This window comes from Gigantopelta aegis, chromosome 6 (assembly GCF_016097555.1).
Source record: "Gigantopelta aegis isolate Gae_Host chromosome 6, Gae_host_genome, whole genome shotgun sequence".
NCBI lineage: Eukaryota > Metazoa > Mollusca > Gastropoda > Neomphalida > Peltospiridae > Gigantopelta > Gigantopelta aegis.
The window spans coordinates 74,822,570-74,844,547 of NC_054704.1; the positions used below are offsets into that span (position 1 = coordinate 74,822,570).

Sequence of the window (21,978 nt, forward strand, 5' to 3'; positions counted from 1 at the left end):
CTTTTCTAATAAATTGCACTTATAGCAGTTTTGCCGTTTTAAATTTCTATCTCACTTTGCAGTAATAACGTGTCCCGTGTAGGCCTAATTGACATATAAGCTATGTATGTGTATTGTGCTGATGAGAAGTAGTCCGCTTGTAAACAAATCATATATATCCTTTTGACTTTGTTTTATGCAGACTTTGATTGTGATTACTGGTTTGGCGATCAGATTAGATTAAATCGATGGCCGTGGAAAGTAAATGCTGTGTTCATGATATTGTGCCACCGGTGAGGCAGGATATGTTCAACTTTCACGAACACCCAGTTTGAGATTCAAGTTCAGTCGTTTGTAAGCGATTTGTGAGTGCAATTAATCTATATGTTTGTATTCAATTAACTCTAATTTACGAGATGTGCTTTAATAGTGATGTCGTTGAACAATACAAACTTCAACTCGTACTACACGCAGCACACAACCCAAGAGCACCCAGGGGTGGAATTTACCAAATAAACAACCAAATGAGTCTTCGTTGAACGAGACTATTTAGTCGCCAACATAAACAAAACTGCAATGCAGTTTACAAATCTTGAGATAATAATCAGAAATATGACATTATTTCAAGAAGTAGATGAGGTTTGAGTAAAACGACACTATTAAACTATTGAACTGTGACGTAATGGATCTGCAGAGTATCTCGCCGTCAACTGCATCATCGCATTTGGAAACGGGCCTTCCGCCAAACGCACGACTGAACTTGAATCTTGAACAGCCTCAACAGGGTAATCCTGCAGATGGGCAGTTTAGAGAGTCAACGGACATCTCTCGCAGACATTCCACTTCAGACTTCGCTCAGCAGATAAGACAGTTAGAAATCGAGGGGAACAAACTGAGGGCGTCATCGGCCAGTGTGTTTGAAATAAGCGCTAGTGGTGAGTTGGTTTCAACTTTCAAGATGGGACATGCCAAGCATGGGAAGTGTAATTAAGGCCAGCCCCAGAATTGATGACATGGGGGGGGGGGATGGGGGTTAGTTTTGGAGCTGATGGCAGCTATTTTACTACCAACTACCAGTAAAATTAAATAAAATACTAAATATATGTTAATGTAATCCCAACCATGCTTTTTTTAAATTTTATTATTTTTTTTTTTTAGTGATTAAGCCATTGGACATAAGGCAGGTAGGTACTGGGTTGGCCTGCTGGTACACTGACTTCTCTCTCACTAACCACAAACACTAACAATAATCCTCTGTCCTGGACTAACTACTACTAAAGTAATGTTTGATTTTTTCAGGACTTTCTCCACTTAACAGTGGAAATGGCACATCAGAGGTGAGTGTATTTAAATATGCATGTGCATTAAACATCAGGGATGGATATATAAATTTATACATATATACATATGTACATGTATGTCATGGTTTTATTTCTGAAATTTTAACTTGATGTCGATGGCATTATCCTGGCAGATCATTTTAGCATAATATCTCTCAACAAAATCAACCCGATTTTGATTATCAATAGTGTATTATTAAAAAATAATTTTTAGTTTTAAAATCAATATTTACAGTTGCCGCCTGCAGTACATGTATTTTGTTTCTGCAGACTTCAAAAGGGCTCTCAACAAACTTGTCATCTCTTACTTCACTGGTGGACATTTGCTCCGAGCAGAAAACTATTGCAGAACTCAGGTATGTGACCTACGTGTAGATGCCTATTATAGAACCACAGTATCAAAACCTCTATAGAAATACAATTACTAAAAACTCTTACATACATGTATGTTATCAAAATATATTAACTGCATTCAATCATATCTTTAGATATATATTTTTTCCCATAAACACCAATGATAATTATGAGAATTCCACATCAATTAATACATACCTTTCCTGTTGTTTATTAAGAAAAATGTAAAAGTAAGGTTCGAACATTAATTGTGCTGCTGCCAGTCAAGCAGTGTGAAAAGACAACACATGTTCTATGTTATTTATTGCCAGATCTGTAGTTCCAACTAGAAAGAACAGATGTGCCAGTGTGTTTTGCTACTTTTGATTCTATGTGTTTCGTTTTTCGACTGGTACTATATATCCGCTAGGCACAGACCCAGCTTTGGTGAGCTATGTGCATTTTGATGAACATGTCAGGCTTTTCTTGTTTTTAATTACAGGGTACAGCTTGACCAGCAGCAGAAGGAGACCGAACAGCTGCAGTCCTACCTACTGCATGATGGGACGTCGGCTGGGCGGGGCTTCGTTACCGTGTCGCCCCCAGGCAGGTCGGCTTTCTCAACCGTGTCAGAACCACCATCCACCAGAGTACTCTGCGAGTTTGATCCTCCGTATGTTTACAGTTCTGTGTTTAGTCAACTCTCTGTATGTTAACACAGTTCTGTGTTTAGCCAGCTCTCTGTATGTTTTATTTTGTGTTTAGTCAACTCTCTATATGTTAACACATTTTTGTATTTAGCCACCTCTGTGTGTGTTTGCACAGTTCTGTGTTTAGCCAGCTCTGGTATGTTCGGACAGTTCTGTGTTTAGCCAGCTCTGGTATGTTCGGACAGTTCTGTGTTTAGCCAACTCTGTTTACACAGTTCTGTGTTTAGTCAACTCTGTTTACAAAGTTCTGTGTTTAGTCAACTCTCTGTATGTTAACACAGTTCTGTGTTTAGCCAGCTCTGGTATGTTCGGACAGTTCTGTGTTTAGCCAACTCTGTTTACACAGTTCTGTGTTTAGTCAACTCTGTTTACAAAGTTCTGTGTTTAGTCAACTCTCTGTATGTTAACACAGTTCTGTGTTTAGCCAGCTCTGTGTATGTTTGCACAGTTCTGTGTTTAGCCAACTCTCTGTATGTTCTCAGTTTTGTGTTCAGCCTGTTTAGCCAACTCTGTTTACACAGTTCTGTGTTAGCCAACTGTCTGCATGTTTACAGTTGTGTGTTTGGCCAACTCTCTCTATGTTATCATTCTATGTTTATAACCAGTCCTTTATATGTTCACATATTTCTGTATATAGCCAACTCTATGTTTACACAGTTATTTGCTTAGCCAACCCTCCATATGTTTTTAGTTATGTGTTTAGTCAACCCTTCGTTTGTTTACAATTCTCCATTCAGCCAATCTCCAGTATGTTTACACAGCTCTAATAATAGATGATGATACTGGTGTCTGTGTGTTACTAGTAGTGATGTTAGAATGTTCTTACACACAATGGTTCCTGCTTGTCATAACAGATGTGTTTGTATTCACAGGTCTCACTTAGAACGAGCATTAAAAGATTCCCAGGAACAGGTTGCACATCTGAGGAAAAAGCTATACGAGGTACAAATCATATACATAAAATGTAGATGCCAAAACTGGAAATAATTTTGTTTTTGATGTAGGCTTACAATGCATACACATATGGTGGGGTGGGGGGCACAGCATGAAACTGATATGGTAATTTAATAACAATTGGTGGGGGAGGGGGCGGGATATAAAAAAATCTTAGTCATGAAGGTGAGCTGAAATAAAAAGTTGCAGCACAATGGGGTGGAGGAGATGTTGATTTTTTGGCATGTGTAACATTTCTCTTGACAAACTTCAAAATTGAGAGATGGTGGGGCTGAAGAAATCCTGCTGCATTGTGAATGGGAGCTTCAATAGAATTCATCAGTGACTTTTTTTTGCATAATTTAATTTTTTATTGTAGTTGCCAATTTAGGAATTGATGGACATGCTCTCAATGATAACCATCTAAATGCATGCATGTTAAATACTATTTTAGGCAAATGAAAAAGCTGACAGTCAGAAAAGACAGTTTCGTGTTAACATAGAAGAGCTGAGGGCCAAACTTCATGAAACCATTGTGAACAGGGACACTATCCTCGAATTAAGGTAACTGTATGGCTAAGTCACTTGACATGTTCAGATAGTGATTGTGACATAGTGTCTCTGGTAGTCACTGAACATGTGTAGACTAGTTAGTGACAGTGTCAGTGGTAGTCACTCAACATGTAGACCAGTTAGCAGGGTTTGTACTCAGTCTGGAAATCCTTGAAAAGTATGGAATTTATATTTTTCATTTTCCAGGTCTTGGGAAAAAGTATGGAAAAGACAATTTTGTGTGCAAGTTTTGAAAAAGTATGAAAAAATAGCAAATTTCAGTAACTTACATAATGTCGCCCGAACGCAATCTCCTTTTACATGCAATCATTAACATTCGGAAGCTAATTGGGAGTTTCCGATTTTGTACATCTGTGCAGTGTGCATTCGGAAGTTGGTCGGATATCTTAAAATAAGCGGGTTGTCACTTGTGGGACATCATGGTCATCATAATCTGTGAAAAGTAAGTCTGGAAAATGGTTTAATGTGTCTTGGAAAAGGTCTGGAAAAAGTATGGAAATTAGTTTTGAAAAAGGTGTGAACTATGGAGTTAGTGATAGTGAATGTTTCACTGATGCTTACTGAATGTGTATGTAGTCCAGTTAATAATAGCAACAGTGTCACCAATAGACACTGAACACATGCAGATCAGTTAGTGATAGTGACTGTCATTGACAATTACATAATGTGTGTAGTGCTAGTTAGGTGGGCCCATTGGGCTATTTCTCGTTCCAGCCAGCGCACCACGACTCGTATATCAAAGGCCGTGGTATGTGCTATCCTGTCTGTAGGATGGTGCATATAAAAGATCCCTTGCTAAGTACTGATGGAAAAATGTAGCGTCTCTAGTCTAAGACTATAATGTCAAAATTACCAAATGTTTGATAAATAATGATTAATAAATCAGTGTACCTAAACAAACAAACTTTAACTTTGTAGTGGTAGTTATTGACAGTGTCACTAATGACGACAGATACATTAGTGGTGATATTAAACACAACAATATATCAACCAGAAATAAACTAAAATTATTTTAAAATAAACTCTGATTCTTATATAACATTGCTTTACTTATGTCAGTCAGAAATATACAATAATAATCCTTTATTTCTTCAGGCAAAAGGAGGCTGTTTCTCATGAGACTTTGATCAGTAAACTCCAGTCAACAGTACAAGAACTACACGAGAAGTACCAGACCATAGACAGGGTAAAGTAAATCTGTAACTCCAGTCAGTGGTGTTAGTACCAGATTGTGTAAATATATACTTTATTACAATAGGTCTATTGACTTTTGAGCATTCACAAAATACATATTAATAAAATGAAATATGGTGGTATATGAACACAATCATACAAACATTACCAATTGATAACTCCAATCAGTGGTTTTAGTACCAAATTACTGACATGGAAAAATATGTAATGCTATACATTTGATGTAATACAAAAGAACAAAATATGGTTGTGTCTTAGGTTTTTTATTTTATTATTTGCCTTAATATATTTTTTATGGGGAGACCTTGTTCAGATACTTGTATAATTCTTATCACTGCATGTGATTTTTTTATGGTTAAAATACATGTATGCACACACAGAGACACACCAAACTATTTGAAATTAAGTATTTTGGTTTTTCACTTTATTTTTTCATAGAAAATGTTAAATATGTTCAGTAGTTTATAGCTAATATGAAAAAATATATAATATTAATTTTCAAATGAACAATTAAGTATATAAATGTTGATGAACCTAAAAACATTTAATCACCAAGAACCAAACAAATTACACCCCTCTTAATTGCCTTCAAAACTCATATATATATTGGTGTGTGTGGGGGGAGTATAAGAGATGGTTGTGGTTTCCTTGGGGTTTTTTTTTTTTAGCATGAAATGTAAGACAGTCTCCTTAATTGATCAACTAATATGATCGTAATTTCAATCACTGTGTTGTTGCACACATATGCAGTATTTAACTCCCCTCTTTTATGTATTTTTTTATTTTTTTTGCAGGCTCTCATTGAGGCTACAAAGAAACTGGATGTATGTAGCGAATCCAAGTGTACAATGGAGACCACACTTGGCGAGATACAGACCATTCTGTCGGAGAAGGAGAAGAAACACGGGAAGGCGTACTTTGACTGCGACCCGATTTGTCAGCAGAAGTGCTCAATACTCCCTCTCACACTGAAGAGATGTTTGGAGCTCATGGAGGGTGACCTAGAGGCCAAGAAAATAAAACTGTCAGCGGTATGTGGTGAAAGATTGTGTTTCTTTGTAGGATGTAATTCAAGGGATAATATGTACAGTGTCAGATGTAATATTGTTCTAGGGAAGGAGTGTAATCATTAAAAAAGGACACCTTTGCAGCATATAAAAAGGGCATCTATAGTGTTCAAAAGTACACTAACAAACATGCAGACTTGTCGACTTTCCCAGATTCCACAGGAGACTCCCAATATTTGATCAAACCTCCCGGTCTCCTACCGGAAGGATGTTTCTCCAGCAAAATCCTTATTTTCTAATTTTATAAAAATGTCAAGCTACTGTGGCCATGTATTGACATACAGAGTTGCCATATATAATACTAAAATTGATGAATCCAGTTTAGACCTAATAACACTTCTGACTTGTGAAATATAAGTTGGCAATGTGTTTTGTGATTTTCTCTATATGCTGATTGGGGGGGGGGGGGGACGTAGCCCAGTGGTAAAGCGTTCGCTTGATGAGCAGTCGGTCTAGAATTGATGCCCAACAGTGGACCCATTGGGCTATTTCTCATTCCAGCCAGTGTTCCACAACTGGTGCAACAAAGGCCATGGTATGTACTATCCTGTTAGTGGGATGGTGCATATAAAAGACCCATTGCTGCTAATCGATAAGAGTAGCCCATGAAGTGGTGACAACAGGTTTACTCTCTCAATTTCTGTGTGGTCCTTAATCATATGTCTGATGCCATATAACCATAAATAAAATGTGTTGAGTGCATCATTAAATAAAATATTTTCTTCCTTCCTTCTGCAGATGGAAGAGGAGCTGTCTGTGTTGAAGTTGTCTACATCGGAGAAAGAACGACTTCTCACCCAAGTCCATCAGGAAACGTAAGTATTACTGATTACAGATCATTGTGTTTTGTTTTTTGTTATTTTTTCTATTCATGATTTAATATTTTTTTGACAGAACTTGATAGTCCAAAATTGCAAAAAAATAGAGAACCACATATGTTTCTTGTTTGGTATGTTGCGCATGTTTACATACACAGTTGTTAACTCAAAATGGATTAAATCTAGAATGGTTGATGTAAACAGTGGTGTATAAATGAAGTTATAATTATTTGAAACAAATATATATATTTTTAGTAGATTGACATCTAGTAGACTTTTTTTTCAGCCTGATTTTAATAACAATTATTTATTTCACATTAGCTTTTATTAATAAAAAGGATTTAATTAATTTCAGACTAAAACGAGAAAGTGAAGATGCCACAAAACGGTAAACCATATTTACACAGCTTTTTAATAGTTTGTTTTTGTGGGCTTTTTTGGGGGTGGGGGGGGTTTCTGGTGTAAAGACTTAATAAAAAGAAAAATATTTTTATTGTTTATATTCTGATAGGTTTTTTTTGGTACTCTTAAAATAAAGTATTTTATTGTTGTTTTATTCTAGCGTGAGCCAGCTGTCAAGTGATTTGGAACAGCAGTTGGATGCAGCCAATGAACGGGCAAAGAATGCCAGAGCACAAGCTTCTGCCTTGCAGTCTCAGATGAATATGCTAGAGTAAGACGCTGCTCTTTACTGAGTAGCCATTCATTGCATGTTGTCATTATTTCTATAAGCTGACGTAGCCCAGTGGTAAAGCGTTTGCTTGATGCGCGGTCGGTCTAGGATTGATTCCCATCGGTGGACCCATTGGGCTATTTCTCATTCCAGCCAGTGCTCCATAACTGGTGTAACAAAGGCCATGGTATGTACTATCCTGGCTGTGGGATGGTGCATATAAAAGATCCCTTGCTGCTAATTGAAAAGAGTAGCCCATGAAGTGGCGACAGCGGGTTTCCTCTCTCAATATCTGTGGTCATTAACCATATGTCTGATGCCATATAACTAAATACAATGTGTTGAGTGCGTCGTTAAATAAAACATTTCCTTCCTTCCTTCTGTAAGCTGAACACTGTGTCTTGTCACAAAAGTAGTGGAATACAAAATATAGATGTTCGTTTTTTTGCTATGTTTCATTTCTTCTGTGTTATAGGATTATGTTATGAATTCGTACTGTTGTCGTAGTTAAAAATTGTAAATTTAATTGTACATGTAAGTAGGTGTGTCAAACTTTTATGTTTAGCTGTTCTTCACCAACTACTAGTATATATGTTACAGGTAGTTAAATAACATTTTGTATACCATATACTACCCATTATTATTGTATTATTATTATTATTACTAACAGTTATCTTTGATCATCTGTAAGGTCAAGTGACATCCAGAAATGTTTCTTTATTTCACTATTAATATAATATAGGCCCTAGTCTTTCTGTTGTAAATAATATTTCTAGTCGTCTCACTCTTGTCATAAAAAAATCAAGTTTTCATTGATAGAGATATTGATTATTGATAGAAATTATAATACAGTTGAATCCCGTTGACTCGAACCCCGTCGGTGCTGAGAAAGTGCTCGACCCATCGGGTAGTTTGACCTAACCATTCAGTTAACATCATGTAAGTGCAACTTGAGACTTCGTTTTTTGGTTCGAGCATTGCAGTGTATTCAATCTTTCCGAGTTTGACCCAGAAATGTTGCTTCATTTCACTATTAGTATAATATAGTCTTTCTGTTGTAAATAATATTTCTAGTCGTCTCACTCTTGTCATCAAAAAATCAAGTTTTCATTGATAGAGACATTGATTATTGATAGAAATTATAATATTATGAAATGTTTTGTTTTTTAAGACAGTGGATTAACTGTGGCTCTTCAAGTTTTCATGAATTTACTACATTCTCTTCAACTAGTGGTTGATTGTATTAAGCGGGGGACTGCTGTTATGTTTTTAAGTAACATATTCATCTGTGTGTGACGTTTGTTACAGGAGCCAGCACGCCCAGCAGACGAAGTTAAAGGAAGACACGATCTCTGAGATGGAGACCAAGATCAGTCAGCTTAAAGCAGATTACAATCAGGATCGAGCCCAGTGGCAGCAAACGGTAGACAGTTGGTTTATCTGTTCATCCATTCTTGATCATCTTAATAACAATATCCACCCATCCATCCATTACCCAAATGAATGAATGAACGAATGAATGAATGTTTAACAACACCCCAGCACAAAATACACATCGGCTATTAGGTGTCACAAATGGTAAGTATATGAAAATATTATTTATATATATTTATGTAAAACCACAGTGTAAGGAGCTGTGGGGGGAAAGTATAATACAGTATATAAAATCAAGTGAACTATATCTTAAAACTTTGTATAGAAGTCAAAGTGATTAAATTTTTTTACAATTAACATTGGATGGAATTTAAAAGATTCAAAACCATCCATTACCCAAACACACAACCATTCATCAATCCATCCATCTTGACAACAATATCCACCCATCCATCTGTCCATCCATCCATTACCCAAACACACAACCATTCATCCATCTGTCCATCTTGACAACAATATCCACCCATCCATCTATCCATCCATCCATCCATTACCCAAACACACATCCATTCATCTATCCGTCTATCTTGACAACAATATCCACCCGTCCATCCATCCATCCATTACCCCAAAACACAACCATCCATCCATTACCCAAACATACAACCATTCATCCATCCGTCCATCTTGACAACAATATCCACCCATCCATCTGTCCATCCATCCATTACCCAAACACACAACCATTCATCCATCTGTCCATCTTGACAACAATATCCACCCATCCATCTATCCATCCATCCATCCATTACCCAAACACACATCCATTCATCTATCCGTCTATCTTGACAACAATATCCACCCGTCCATCCATCCATCCATTACCCAAACACACAACCATTCATCCATCCGTCCATCTTGACAACAATATCCACCCATCCATCTATCCATCCATCCATCCATTACCCAAACACACATCCATTCATCCATCCGTCCATCTTGACAACAATATCCACCCATCCATCTGTCCATCCATCCATCCATTACCCAAACACACAACCATTCATCCATCCGTCCATCTTGACAACAATATCCACCCATCCATCTATCCATCCATCCATCCATTACCCAAACACACAACCATTCATCCATCCATCCATCTTGACAACAATATCCACCCATCCATCTGTCTATCCATCCATTACCCAAACACACAACCATTCATCCATCCGTCCATCTTGACAACAATATCCACCCATCTATCCATCCATCTGTCCATCCATCCATCCATTACCCAAACACACAACCATTCATCCACCCATCCATCTGTCTATCTATTACCCAAACACACAGAAATGGTTCTGTAAGCAGTTGTTGGAATTCTCTGCAGAATATGTCTCACCCATAGCATCTTTCTACTTTTATGTTCACTGTACAGGTGTTCTAATTTATGAGAGAGAGAGAGAGAGAGAGAGAGAGAGAGAGAGAGAGAGAGAGAGATTGATTGATTGATTGAGATTGATTGATTGGGGTTGGATTTTGATGTGTTAACAAATGTTTTGATTTTACTCAATAGAGGGATACTGTGTGGTTGTCAATGGTTGTAACATGTTCTAATTTTACTCAACAGAGGGAGACACTGTGTGATTGTCAATGGTTGTAACATGTTCTAATTTTACTCCATAGAGGGAGACACTGGAGGCTGACCTGGACGAAACACGCAGGGAACTAACCAGCATCCGATCCGAGAGAGATCAGTTCAGTCATAAATCTGTTTCCATGGAAACATCCAATGAACACCTGCAGGTAAGTAATCCAGTTAGCAAGATGAAATAATATTATGGTATATTGTCTCATTACTATGGTAATTAAAAAAGTACTGTAATATGCAGTGCTAACAGTTCAGTGCTTTCTGACCACAGCGGTACAGTATTTCATCACAATGAACCAGCAGTGTGTATAAGCATAGGTTACAGTCCTTTAAGTTGCCATTATGTTTTCAGATTTCATTTTATTATAAATGGTAACAATTTGAAAGTAAATACACAGCAATCCTAGTATAAATAATGCAAATTCCATTGCAAATCAATTTTGCGATAATTTTCTCATCAGCACTGTGTATTGTTTGTTCGTACTTTCAAACATGGACACTGATTGAACAACGCGTTGCAAGTGTTCGTTTTTTCTAAATCTACATGATGAAAGTGTAGTCATGTGTATGAGGTATGCAACACTTGCAATTCCCCACGGAAATCAGCACTACCATGGAGACTGCAATGGAGTTTTTAATTCTCTGTGGCACTTTTTTTTCCATGGACTATTCATGTATTTGATTTGTTTTCAAGGTTTATTTCATTTCAACTTATTTTTGTGCTTATATCCAGGTTAATTAAGGTTCAAGCATACTGTCCTGGACACACATACACCTCAGCTATATGGGCTGTCTGTCCAGGACACTGGGTTAGTTATTAGTTGGTTAGTGAGAGAGAAGAGGGTGTAGTGGCCTTGCACCTACCCATTGAGCCCTTATGAATGCGCTCTGGGTTGGAGCCAGTACAGGGCTGTGAACCCTGTACCTACCAGCCTGTAGTCCAATGGCTTAACCACGACACCACTGAGGCCAGTCTGTTTTCAACAGCATAATATTTTTTTTTTGCTGTGAACGTTTTCTTACTTGCAGGGGTTGGGTGTGTATATGGTGCTCTAGGCACATACTTGTAAACATTTTGGTGATCTCATGTGTGTTCTGCATTACGAACACCATCATAGTGACAAGTCAGTCTTTACGTACATTTTTCAGAGTTCAGTATCTCATCTTCAGATGGAGTTGGAAAGAGAAAGAGAACGAAACACCCAGCACAGAGAAAGGGAGGAAACTCTGCACACCAAACTGATGGCTGCTGAATTGGAGTTATCCCACAAACAGCAAGACGTGGACAGACTTGAGAAGATGTTGGAGGTTGTCAAACAGGAATGTAGCAACCAGATCAAAGAGATGGTGAGTTGTCTTCAGTAGGTCAGATGGTGAGAAATGACATCAGTCAGATCAAAGGGGTGGTGAGTAATGTCATCAACCAGATCAAAGATATGGTGAGTAATGTCATCAGTCTGATCTAAGAGATGGTGAGTAATGTCATCGACCAGATCAAAGATATGGTGAGTAGTGACATCCATAGGTCAGACATGTTGTCTAATGACATTAACCAAATGAGTAGCAGCTGTTATAAGTCAAATGTTTACATCATTTTGTTATTTTCTTGTATCTACTTTGAAAGAATTCTAGTATTTTGTCAGTGCTGTATATCATCTGAACAAACATTTAGCTTTTTTTAATATTCCAGGTTGGCACTGCAGAAAAATTAGAAAGGGACAGATACACAGAACAATTGAACAGTCTCCAATCACAGCTGACATCGATGACAGAGAAGTTCCACAAAGTGACTGCTGAGCTGGATCTCATCAGAAGTGAATCAGAGAAGCTCAAACAGCAGCTGCAAGCTGTAACACAAGAACTGGACTCTGCAAAATCTCAGTTACAGTCTGCCGTGACTGAGAAACAGCAGCTGTCGCAGACTGTTACCGACCTGAAGAGGGACGTGGATCGACTCGGCAAAGAACGAGACTACTACTTTGGACAGGTGGATGAGAAGAACGAGGTCCTCTCGCAGGTCGCCAGCCACAAGGAACGGCTGAATGCACAGCTCGAGGAAAAGACTCTCAACCTCCTCACGCTGAAGCAGCAGTCGGAAAACATCTCTCAACTGGTCGAGGTCAATTCCAGGACCAACGAAAACATCCGGGAGGAAAAGGAACGCATCTTGGCGCTGCTCACCGAGAAGACCGTGGCCCTGAAGGAGATGGAGGTGCTGCACGATAATCTCAGTAAGAAACTGAAGATCCGGGAGAAGAGGATTGCGGAAGCGGAGGAGGAGCGACAGAGGTTAGTGGCGGACTTGGGGATGAGGAACGAGCAGGTGAATGTCCTGCTGCAGGAGAAGGAGAAGTTGTATGAGGAGCTGAAGGAGAGCCGATTAGAAGTGGCCGGTGTCACGGCCAGCAGGAGCTCCATGAAGGAGGAAATCTTCAAACAGAAAAACTACTATGAAACGGAGATTACAAGGCTGCAAGCAAAACTGAAAAGTTAGAATTTCTCTTTACGTTTTTTTTTAATTATTTTTTTTAGTAATATTGATTTGTCTATCATTTGGTAGTAATGATTTTTATATAAAAAAAATTATTATTGTATTTGTGTGATAATTTTTGTATTAATTATTTTGTATTTTTAATAGGTTTTTAAATTTTAAAATTAAAGGAAGATTTAGAATTCTTATTTATATTTCTTTTAGTATTGTTGTCTTGTCTATCATTTATATATAATGATGTTTATATTATTTTTATATAGCATTTTTGTGATAAATTATTTTACTTCTGTTTTGGAGTTTAAATGTTTTTAAATATTAAAAGTAAAGGCAAGAAGGAAAAGGAAAAGTTAGAATTCTTAGTTATGTTTTTTTAGTAATGTTGTCTTGTCTATCATTTATTAATAATGATTTTTTTAAATTTTTGTTTTATTATTATTGCATCTGTATGATAATTTTTGTATTACTGTATTGGAGTTTAAATGTTAATAAATATTAAAATTAATGGCCAGAAGAAAAATTAAATGTTAGAACTCTTATTTATGTTTCTTTTAATAATGTTGTCAAGTCTAATTTTTATAAGTCATGATTTAGTATTATTTTTATACTTTATTGGTGTAATAAGTTTTTTTAAATTTAAAATTAAAGGGTAGAAGGAAAACTAAAGAAATATAATTCTTCTTTGCCTTACTTATAGTAATGTTACATCATTTGTGATTTATAAATGCTTTTTATATTATTATTATTATTATTATTATTATTACATCAATTTAATAATTTGGCATTACTTTATTGGAATTAAAATTTCAAGAAGTATTAAAAGCTGTGATTAAGCAAGCTGGTTTCCATAAAACTGGAAAACACTGATCTTGATATAGCTTACTTTGTGATGCTCATTGGTTATTGCAGGTGCAGAAAATGACTTGATATTAGCACAGAAGACAATAAGAAGTAAACATTGCTTGGACAACAAAGGTGTTTTTTTAATTTTATTTTTCTTAATGTTTTTGAATTAGTTATAGGACTTCTTACCAAGGAACCAGCCTCGGTGGCGTCGTGGTAGGCCATCGGTCTACAGGCTGGTAGGTACTGGGTTCGGATCCCAGTCGAGGCATGGGATTTTTAATCCAGATACCGACTCCAAACCCTGAGTGAGTGCTCCGCAAGGCTCAATGGGTAGGTGTAAACCACTTGCACCGACCAGTGATCCATAACTGGTTCAACAAAGGCCATGGTTTGTGCTATCCTGCCTGTGGGAAACGCAAATAAAAGATCCCTTGCTGCTAATCGGAAGAGTAGCCCATATAGTGGCGACAGCGGGTTTCATCTCCAAATCTGTGTGGTCCTTAACCATATGTCTGACGCCATATAACCGTAAATAAAATGTGTTGAGTGCGTCGTTAAATAAAACATTTCTTTCTTTCTTTCTTACCAAGGAATCAAATTGCGCACAATGATTCTTTCTTTCAAAATCTCATCATGTGGAGTGAATGCAGGTTTGCTGTGGTATTAAAATTCAAAGCAGACAGACCGGCCCCAGTAACGTCGTGGTTAGGCCATTGGTCTACAGGCTGGTAGGTACTGGGTTCGGATCCCAGTCGAGACATGGGATTTTTAATCCAGATACCGACTCTAAACCCTGAGTGAGTGCTCCGCAAGGCTCAGTGGGTAGGTGTAAACCACTTGCACCAACCAATGATCCATAACTGGTTCAACAAAGGTCATGGTTTGTGCTATCCTGCCTGTGGGAAGCACAAATAAAAGATCCCTTGCTGCCTGTCATAAAAGAGTAGCCTATGCGGTGACAGCGGGTTTCCTCTAAAAAACCAGTGTCAGAATGACCAAATGTTTGACGTCCAATAGCCGATGATAAGATAAAAAATCAATGTGCTCTAGTGGCGTCGTTAAATAAAACAAACTTTACAAGGCCACCCCAAGAAAATATTTTGTTATGACAGACTGTTTACTTGTTATGTGTAAATTACATTTATCAATGGCTAGACAGATCTTGCAGTGTTAACAGTAGACCTCTCTGATATATATAATATATATATTATCCTACTGTTCCTTTTCGTTTATCTCCATAGATCTTCTCCAGTCTTTCATCTTCTTTTGCTGTCCACCTCCACATCCCAGTCCTTGTCTCACCACCATGACAGGTGTTTGTCTTTTGTGTCCATGTGTGCCACAAATGTGCCATTCCTATCAGCTTTTGGTGTGGATTTAGTCTAACTACTAGGAAGAACTTCCTTTTGCTGTCCACCTCCACATCCCAGTCCTTGTCTCACCACCATGACATGTGTTTGTCTTTTGTGTCCATGTGTGCCACAAATGTGCCATTCCTATCAGCTTTTGGTGTGGATTTAGTCTAACTACTAGGAAGAACTTCCTTTTGCTGTCCACCTCCACATCCCAGTCCTTGTCTCACCACCATGACATGTGTTTGTCTTTTGTGTCCATGTGTGCCACAAATGTGCCATTCCTATCAGCTTTTGGTGTGGATTTAGTCTAACTACTAGGAAGAACTTCCTTTTGGGAAATAGCTTATACATATTTTACTCTTTGGACTCATGTAAGATAATTATGTGATATAATGTATTGGCTGTCATGATTTTAACATATCATTATTTTCTAATTCACAATTTTCCACAGTTAAAATTACTCTTATACAAAGGATGACAGGGATATATACACATGTATATATATATATTTATTAATATAGAAATCACGCTAGTCTTGCCCTTTAATTAGCACTGTGTAGAAATGTGTGTGAAAATAATGCAATAATTTCAGTGATTGTTATTCATACATGTTCTCATTTTGTTCTAGCCGTGCGCTATGCTGATAAGATGCAGAAGGAGATCACCAACAAGAGGTCAGAGGTCGACAGCCTTCAGTCGAAATTGAGAAAACTTGATGACAAAGTGGACATGCTGCTCAAAGTACGGACTCAGTTTTACACATATGGCTCAAATACCACTCGTACTTTCCATGCTGCTGAAAATATATGATAATCATTCATATTTACCATGCAGCAAAAATGTACTGATCTATAATTTCCATGCTATTGAAAATACACGCTGATTAAAATGCTTCATATAGCTCAAAGAACATACTTAAACATGCTTTCCAATCTGATAGATTGTATACCATTTAATGTTAAGTAATCTAGTATATAACCAGTATAGGTCCAGAATTACATTTGTGTTATTTATGATGTTGGCTTTGCTTATTTGAAATTTATTTGATGTGGATATGATGTATATGTTTGTATGATGTGAGTCTCGTGTGAAGTATTGAAAGATGTTGGCCTTGTATGACATTTTGTATGATTTTGGCTTGATCTGAAATTTGCATATTGTTGACCTGGCTGGCCTGGTATTTGAATGATATACTGACCTGATATGATGAAGACATATAATATTTGGATGGATATATTACTAATATATGATGTAGACCTGGTATCTTAATGAAGTCTGTATAATGGAAGAAAATGGTTTATTTAACGACGCACTCAACACATTTTATTTTACGGTTATATGGCGTCTGACATATGGTTAAGGACCACACTGATATTGAGGGAGGAAACCCGCTGTTTCCATTTCATGGGCTACTCTTTTCGATTAGCAGCAAGGGATCTTTTATATGTACCATCCCATAGACAGGATAGCACATACCATGGCCTTTGATGTACCAGTCGTAGTGCACTGGCTGGAGCGAGAAATAGCCCAATGGACCCACTGACAGGGATCGATCCCAAACTGACCTCGCATCAAGCGAGCACTTTACCACTGGGCTACGCTGTATGATGGAGACTGTTTTGTAAGTATTGTTGATAATACCATGTGTTACAGGAGAAGTCCATGATACAGAAGGACAAGGATCAACTGAAGAAAGCGTTGATGAAGTCCATCAATAACTGTGAGCAGCTCTCTGAGGAGCTTCAGACCTGTCTTAGTAAGAACAACAAACTGCAGGAGAACGTGGGCCAGCTCGAGGCGGCCGTTGAGAAGGTGAGTCTCTGTAAGAACAACAAACTGTAGGAGAATGTGCGGAGGCTGTTGAGAAGGTGGGTCACTGTAAGAACAACAAACTGCAGTAGAACGTGGGACAGCTCGAGGCGGCCGTCGAGAAGGTGAGTCACTGTAAGAACAACAAACTGCAGGAGAACGTGGGCCAGCTCGAGGCGGCCGTCGAGAAGGTGAGTCTCTGTAAGAACAACAAACTGTAGGAGAATGTGCGGAGGCTGTTGAGAAGGTGGGTCACTGTAAGAACAACAAACTGCAGTAGAACGTGGGACAGCTCGAGGCGGCCGTCGAGAAGGTGAGTCACTGTAAGAACAACAAACTGCAGGAGAACGTGGGCCAGCTCGAGGCGGCCGTTGAGAAGGTGAGTCTCTGTAAGAACAACAAACTGTAGGAGAATGTGCGGAGGCTGTTGAGAAGGTGGGTCACTGTAAGAACAACAAACTGCAGTAGAACGTGGGACAGCTCGAGGCGACCGTAGAGAAGGTGAGTCACTGTAAGAACAACAAACTGCAGGAGAACGTGGGCCAGCTCGAGGCGACCGTAGAGAAGGTGAGTCACTGTAAGAACAACAAACTGCAGGAGAACGTGGGCCAGCTCGAGGCGACCGTAGAGAAGGTGAGTCACTGTAAGAACAACAAACTGCAGGAGAACGTGGGCCAGCTCGAGGCGGCCGTAGAGAAGGTGAGTCTCTGTAAGAACAACAAACTGCAGGAGATTGTGGGCCAGATCGAGGCGACCGTCTAGGTGAGTCACTGTAAGAACAACAAACTGCAGGAGAACGTGAGGTGGCCATCGAGAAGGTGAGTCACTGTAAGAACAACAAACTGCAGGAGAATGTGGGCCAGCTCGAGGCGGTTGTCGAGAAGGTGAGTCACTGTGATGGGTTAACACTTGGTTACTTCAACACAAGGCAAGAATGTTTTAACATTTTAAGAAGTCCAAAATTGTGGGGAATGGAGATATAGAGAATAACTAGTTAACGATGTCGAATATCTGCTTTAAAGGCATACTGTTACAGATTTAAGGACCTTATTTCTCAAAACATTTATAATAAATGAAAATTACATTAATTTTTTAATACAAAATCTAGCTATCGCATCACTTCAAATGAACCATGATGGAGTGAAATCCATGTCAATCCTCTTGGCAATTTTAGTTTAATTATTTTCACAAAACATCATTAATAAGTGGAGTATGGTGGTTACATAGATGTTTGAATAAAGTACATTTAGGGGGAAATCAAATATATTTTTGTTCAGATAATACTTTGTTAGGCCATTTAATAGGTCAGTGGTCGGTGACAATATGCCTTTAATATCCTGTGAAGGTAACAATGTGAATTTCTCATTCGGCCTGAACAGGATAAAGCAGATATCCGATGTCATTAACTAGTTATTACCTTTATCCTGCAGACTATAAAAATTAAGGGGAAAAGCTATTATTTCTGTTATTTCATCCATATTGTATGATGACCTAGAGGTCAAATGATAAAATTTAGTAATTTAGCTATTCATGTGATGTCACATGAGTGACGTCAAAAGTCATATCCTGCTGGTATAAACCAAAAATGATAGTATAATTTTATTATGACAGCAGGTTTCCTTGTTTTTATGAAATATAAAAAGCATTTCTTGTGTTATTTTGCCGTTTACATGACGTCACCCAACGTTAATATCAGCTCAAACAATAAAGTCACGTGGTCGTGCAAGACCAATTTATTCCGCATGGGCTGACATCATGGAATACGCCTGTCTTGCATGGCTAGGGATGGGAGAAATAATATGTCTTGTTTTAGCACCATAACCCACATTTGATATAATTTAGATCATTTTGAAAATATGTGTTGTATAAGCTCATAAAACTCCCCATTGACTCAGGTAGGACACGAACCCAGTGGCTACCACCTTTGAATCTAAAGACCAGTCCACTTTACCTGTGGGACTGATATCTGGTCAGTACATTTATCCTGTACACTGGCAGACAGTCCTCACATTACTTTTAAAATGTTAAGACCACTTTGATTGACTGTATATTATAATCTTCTGTTGCAGGCCATGATGGGCACGGCTACTCGGGCTCAGCTGGAGGGCTTTGAGCAGGAAATGGCCAGAGTTAAAATCAACCACCAGCTTGATTTGAAGGTTCAGTGTATAATAATAATATTGTAGAGATTCAAGCATAGATCAACATAACAATTGGCTATTACTGTAGCTAATATTTCACATTACTAAGGTTTAGCATATAATCTAAAGAAGAGTCGCTCTTAAATCAACATAATCTGCAGTAATATTTGTCATTTATTATAGCTAACACTTGAGTTCATATCACTATTATTTTCTAATAGAAGTCTGGTTTCATATTGGCCTTCAGGTAGTTGTATTGGCCTGGGGCATTGCCTGGCCAGATGACAGACGGCCAGAATAACTGTCCGAGGTTTTATTGTAGTCATATGTCATATCAAGAATGTCAATCTTCCTGGTTAATTGTAATTACCACTTCAGAAAACACTTTGCAAAGTTCAACTAATTGTTTTTCTAACTTTACATATTAATTTTCCAACAGCAGCTGTGATAGTGCCAGCTTTTGCTTTAAGTTTTACGTTAAAGTTTTGTTTAGATAATTTTCTCACTAACTGTAAGTCCTAAAATAAAAGTCCTAGGTGTATGAAACTTGCTTTATAGTTGCACCTGTGTATGTTCATCACAGTGTTTATGGTAGTCGAGACATTTCATTCTGCAGAATTCTTATTCTTCAAATTTTCTCCAAAATGCATTCGGTACAGTTTTAAGAGAATAAAATTCCTGTCTTGCCTTGACAGGAAGCTGAACAGAATGCACAGACAAGATCTCTGCACATTGCTCAGCCTTCGTCGAGTAGTCCCGTCCAGCAAGCAAGGTTACCAAGGCAACCAGTTGATGAAGATGGTGGAGCTAACACTGTGCGATCCCGACAAGCTGCTGAGGTTACTCGGACAGTGACGTCGTGCGATGCTCATCGGTCGAAACCTGTCACAGAGACTGGAAACAAGTCTAAGAATGTAAGTCATCTACAAAATATGTATGTGGCCTGGTGTTTATAAAACCTTTAGAGTCTGAGACAGTGATGTCATGACAATTAATGCCATACAAATTGTATGCCTGTGATGTCATTAAAGATTGAGTTTAGATTTTAAAAGTTTTATAAGCACAGGCCCTGGAATTGTATGTACAATTTTTTTATTGTGGCTAGAATTTTTTTTTAAATTACTGATCCCATGGCTAGTAGATTTTATAAGCATTTAAAAAAAAAAATCAATCCCCTTTTACCAAAATAACATACGGGGAGTAACTCATTCGGAAAATGTCTGCTACTTTCGGTTTCAGAAAATGCAACAGGCCGAATTGTCCCGACTGTTTAATGTTTGCTGAAATGAGAATTTTGGGATATTTATATTGTTAAAAAAGAACATGGAATTTATAAAATGACGTGTTATTATTATGTTTGTTGTCATCGTAATGGCTACGAAGCGTGTTGGCGCCTATTTAAATGGCTTTGCACTGACATTCAGTGTTGCAATATATAAAACTATCCAATTTAGTCCTAATAACGCCTCTGAATTATAAAACATCTTCCCACTAGATTACATAATGCAACTCTGACGAATCTGAAGTGCCAGACTCTGGCAGCGATACACCGGATGCGTATGTTACAATCACATGTCACAGCAAGACAATGAAAAGACCAATTAGCTATATAAACATACTTGTGTCAGTTAATTTTGTATGTTTGTGCATTAAAATGTTGGTAACAAGCGTACACTTCAAGATATTATTTTTGTACAATTAATAAATGTTGTGTTTGACATAAAGTTACTCACGGAAATGGGTATAATTCCGGTATATTTCACCAATGTCTGTAATGAGGTTTTACTTATGATTAATGGAAATACAATGTTTATTGCATCATTATGATGATTTTAAATGAGTACCACGCCACTGTTCCTCAATATAGTAAAAACTGAATGTTAATTTATACGATTTATATAAATTTGTCTTAGGTACTTAGGTACACAAACCTCAAATGATGTAATGTAACCTGTAAATATAATACCATAAATGTACAAATTAATTTTTTAATTTCTTGTTCGTGTTCTTAACATTTTTGGATACATTTTAAAAGAGTTATTTTTTTAATATATATAAAATCATAATATTTAAACTTTAAAAAAAAAAAAAATATATATATATATATATATAATTATATATATATATATATATATATTTTTTTTTTTTTTTTAATTATTATTATTATTATTATTTTTTTTTTTTAAGGTTAACATATATATATGACATTATGTAGTGTTCATATAATTATTTTAAAAACCTTGCGATTTTGGGTTAAATTGTGTGAATTTTAAAAATCTCCTGCTTTTTCAACACACACCTTCTGCTTTCTCTTAACTAAAGGTTGACAGGTCTGCCTGGTACTTCAAAAATTATGAAGTGTTGCAGTCGTCAGCTATCCAGTTTATACAGAGAAAAATATGTTATGTTTAACTTTTGTTCTTGGTGGTCTCATTTTTGTGGATTCAACAAATTTAAAAACACAAAATGTCATACATGTATACATATTATACAGATTTATGATACTACCTTTTCGGTCCACAAAATTTAGTATCCAACAGAATGTGTTTGTTAGCAAAAGCATGAAAATTTAAGCACACAACAATAAAGGATTTCTCAGTATATCCAGCTACTTCAAGTGTGATAGGTAGATTTGTCTTCTCTTAGATGTAGACAGCTGACATGTATAGGATGATACCGGCCTCGGTGGTGTCG

At 37.4% G+C, this 21,978-nt stretch overlaps 1 protein-coding gene across 1 annotated transcript in view; it reads left to right on the forward strand.

Annotated features, from left to right (window-relative positions):
- The first annotated feature begins 539 nt into the window (after positions 1–539).
- LOC121374722 (coiled-coil domain-containing protein 158-like) overlaps positions 540–21,978 on the forward strand; it is a 32,639-nt gene continuing 11,200 nt past the window's right edge. The window contains exons 1-21 of the mRNA XM_041501829.1: positions 540–914; positions 1,279–1,316; positions 1,590–1,675; positions 2,155–2,325; positions 3,235–3,304; positions 3,750–3,859; positions 4,964–5,054; positions 5,857–6,093; positions 6,868–6,944; positions 7,303–7,335; positions 7,510–7,620; positions 8,929–9,043; positions 10,681–10,800; positions 11,795–11,992; positions 12,336–13,134; positions 14,043–14,108; positions 15,963–16,075; positions 16,988–17,146; positions 19,213–19,302; positions 19,980–20,218; positions 20,780–20,841. Coding sequence (XP_041357763.1) covers positions 662–914; positions 1,279–1,316; positions 1,590–1,675; positions 2,155–2,325; positions 3,235–3,304; positions 3,750–3,859; positions 4,964–5,054; positions 5,857–6,093; positions 6,868–6,944; positions 7,303–7,335; positions 7,510–7,620; positions 8,929–9,043; positions 10,681–10,800; positions 11,795–11,992; positions 12,336–13,134; positions 14,043–14,108; positions 15,963–16,075; positions 16,988–17,146; positions 19,213–19,302; positions 19,980–20,218; positions 20,780–20,841 — 3,238 coding nt within the window. The 5' untranslated portion in view covers positions 540–661. The remainder of the gene's footprint in view (positions 915–1,278; positions 1,317–1,589; positions 1,676–2,154; positions 2,326–3,234; positions 3,305–3,749; positions 3,860–4,963; positions 5,055–5,856; positions 6,094–6,867; positions 6,945–7,302; positions 7,336–7,509; positions 7,621–8,928; positions 9,044–10,680; positions 10,801–11,794; positions 11,993–12,335; positions 13,135–14,042; positions 14,109–15,962; positions 16,076–16,987; positions 17,147–19,212; positions 19,303–19,979; positions 20,219–20,779; positions 20,842–21,978) is intronic.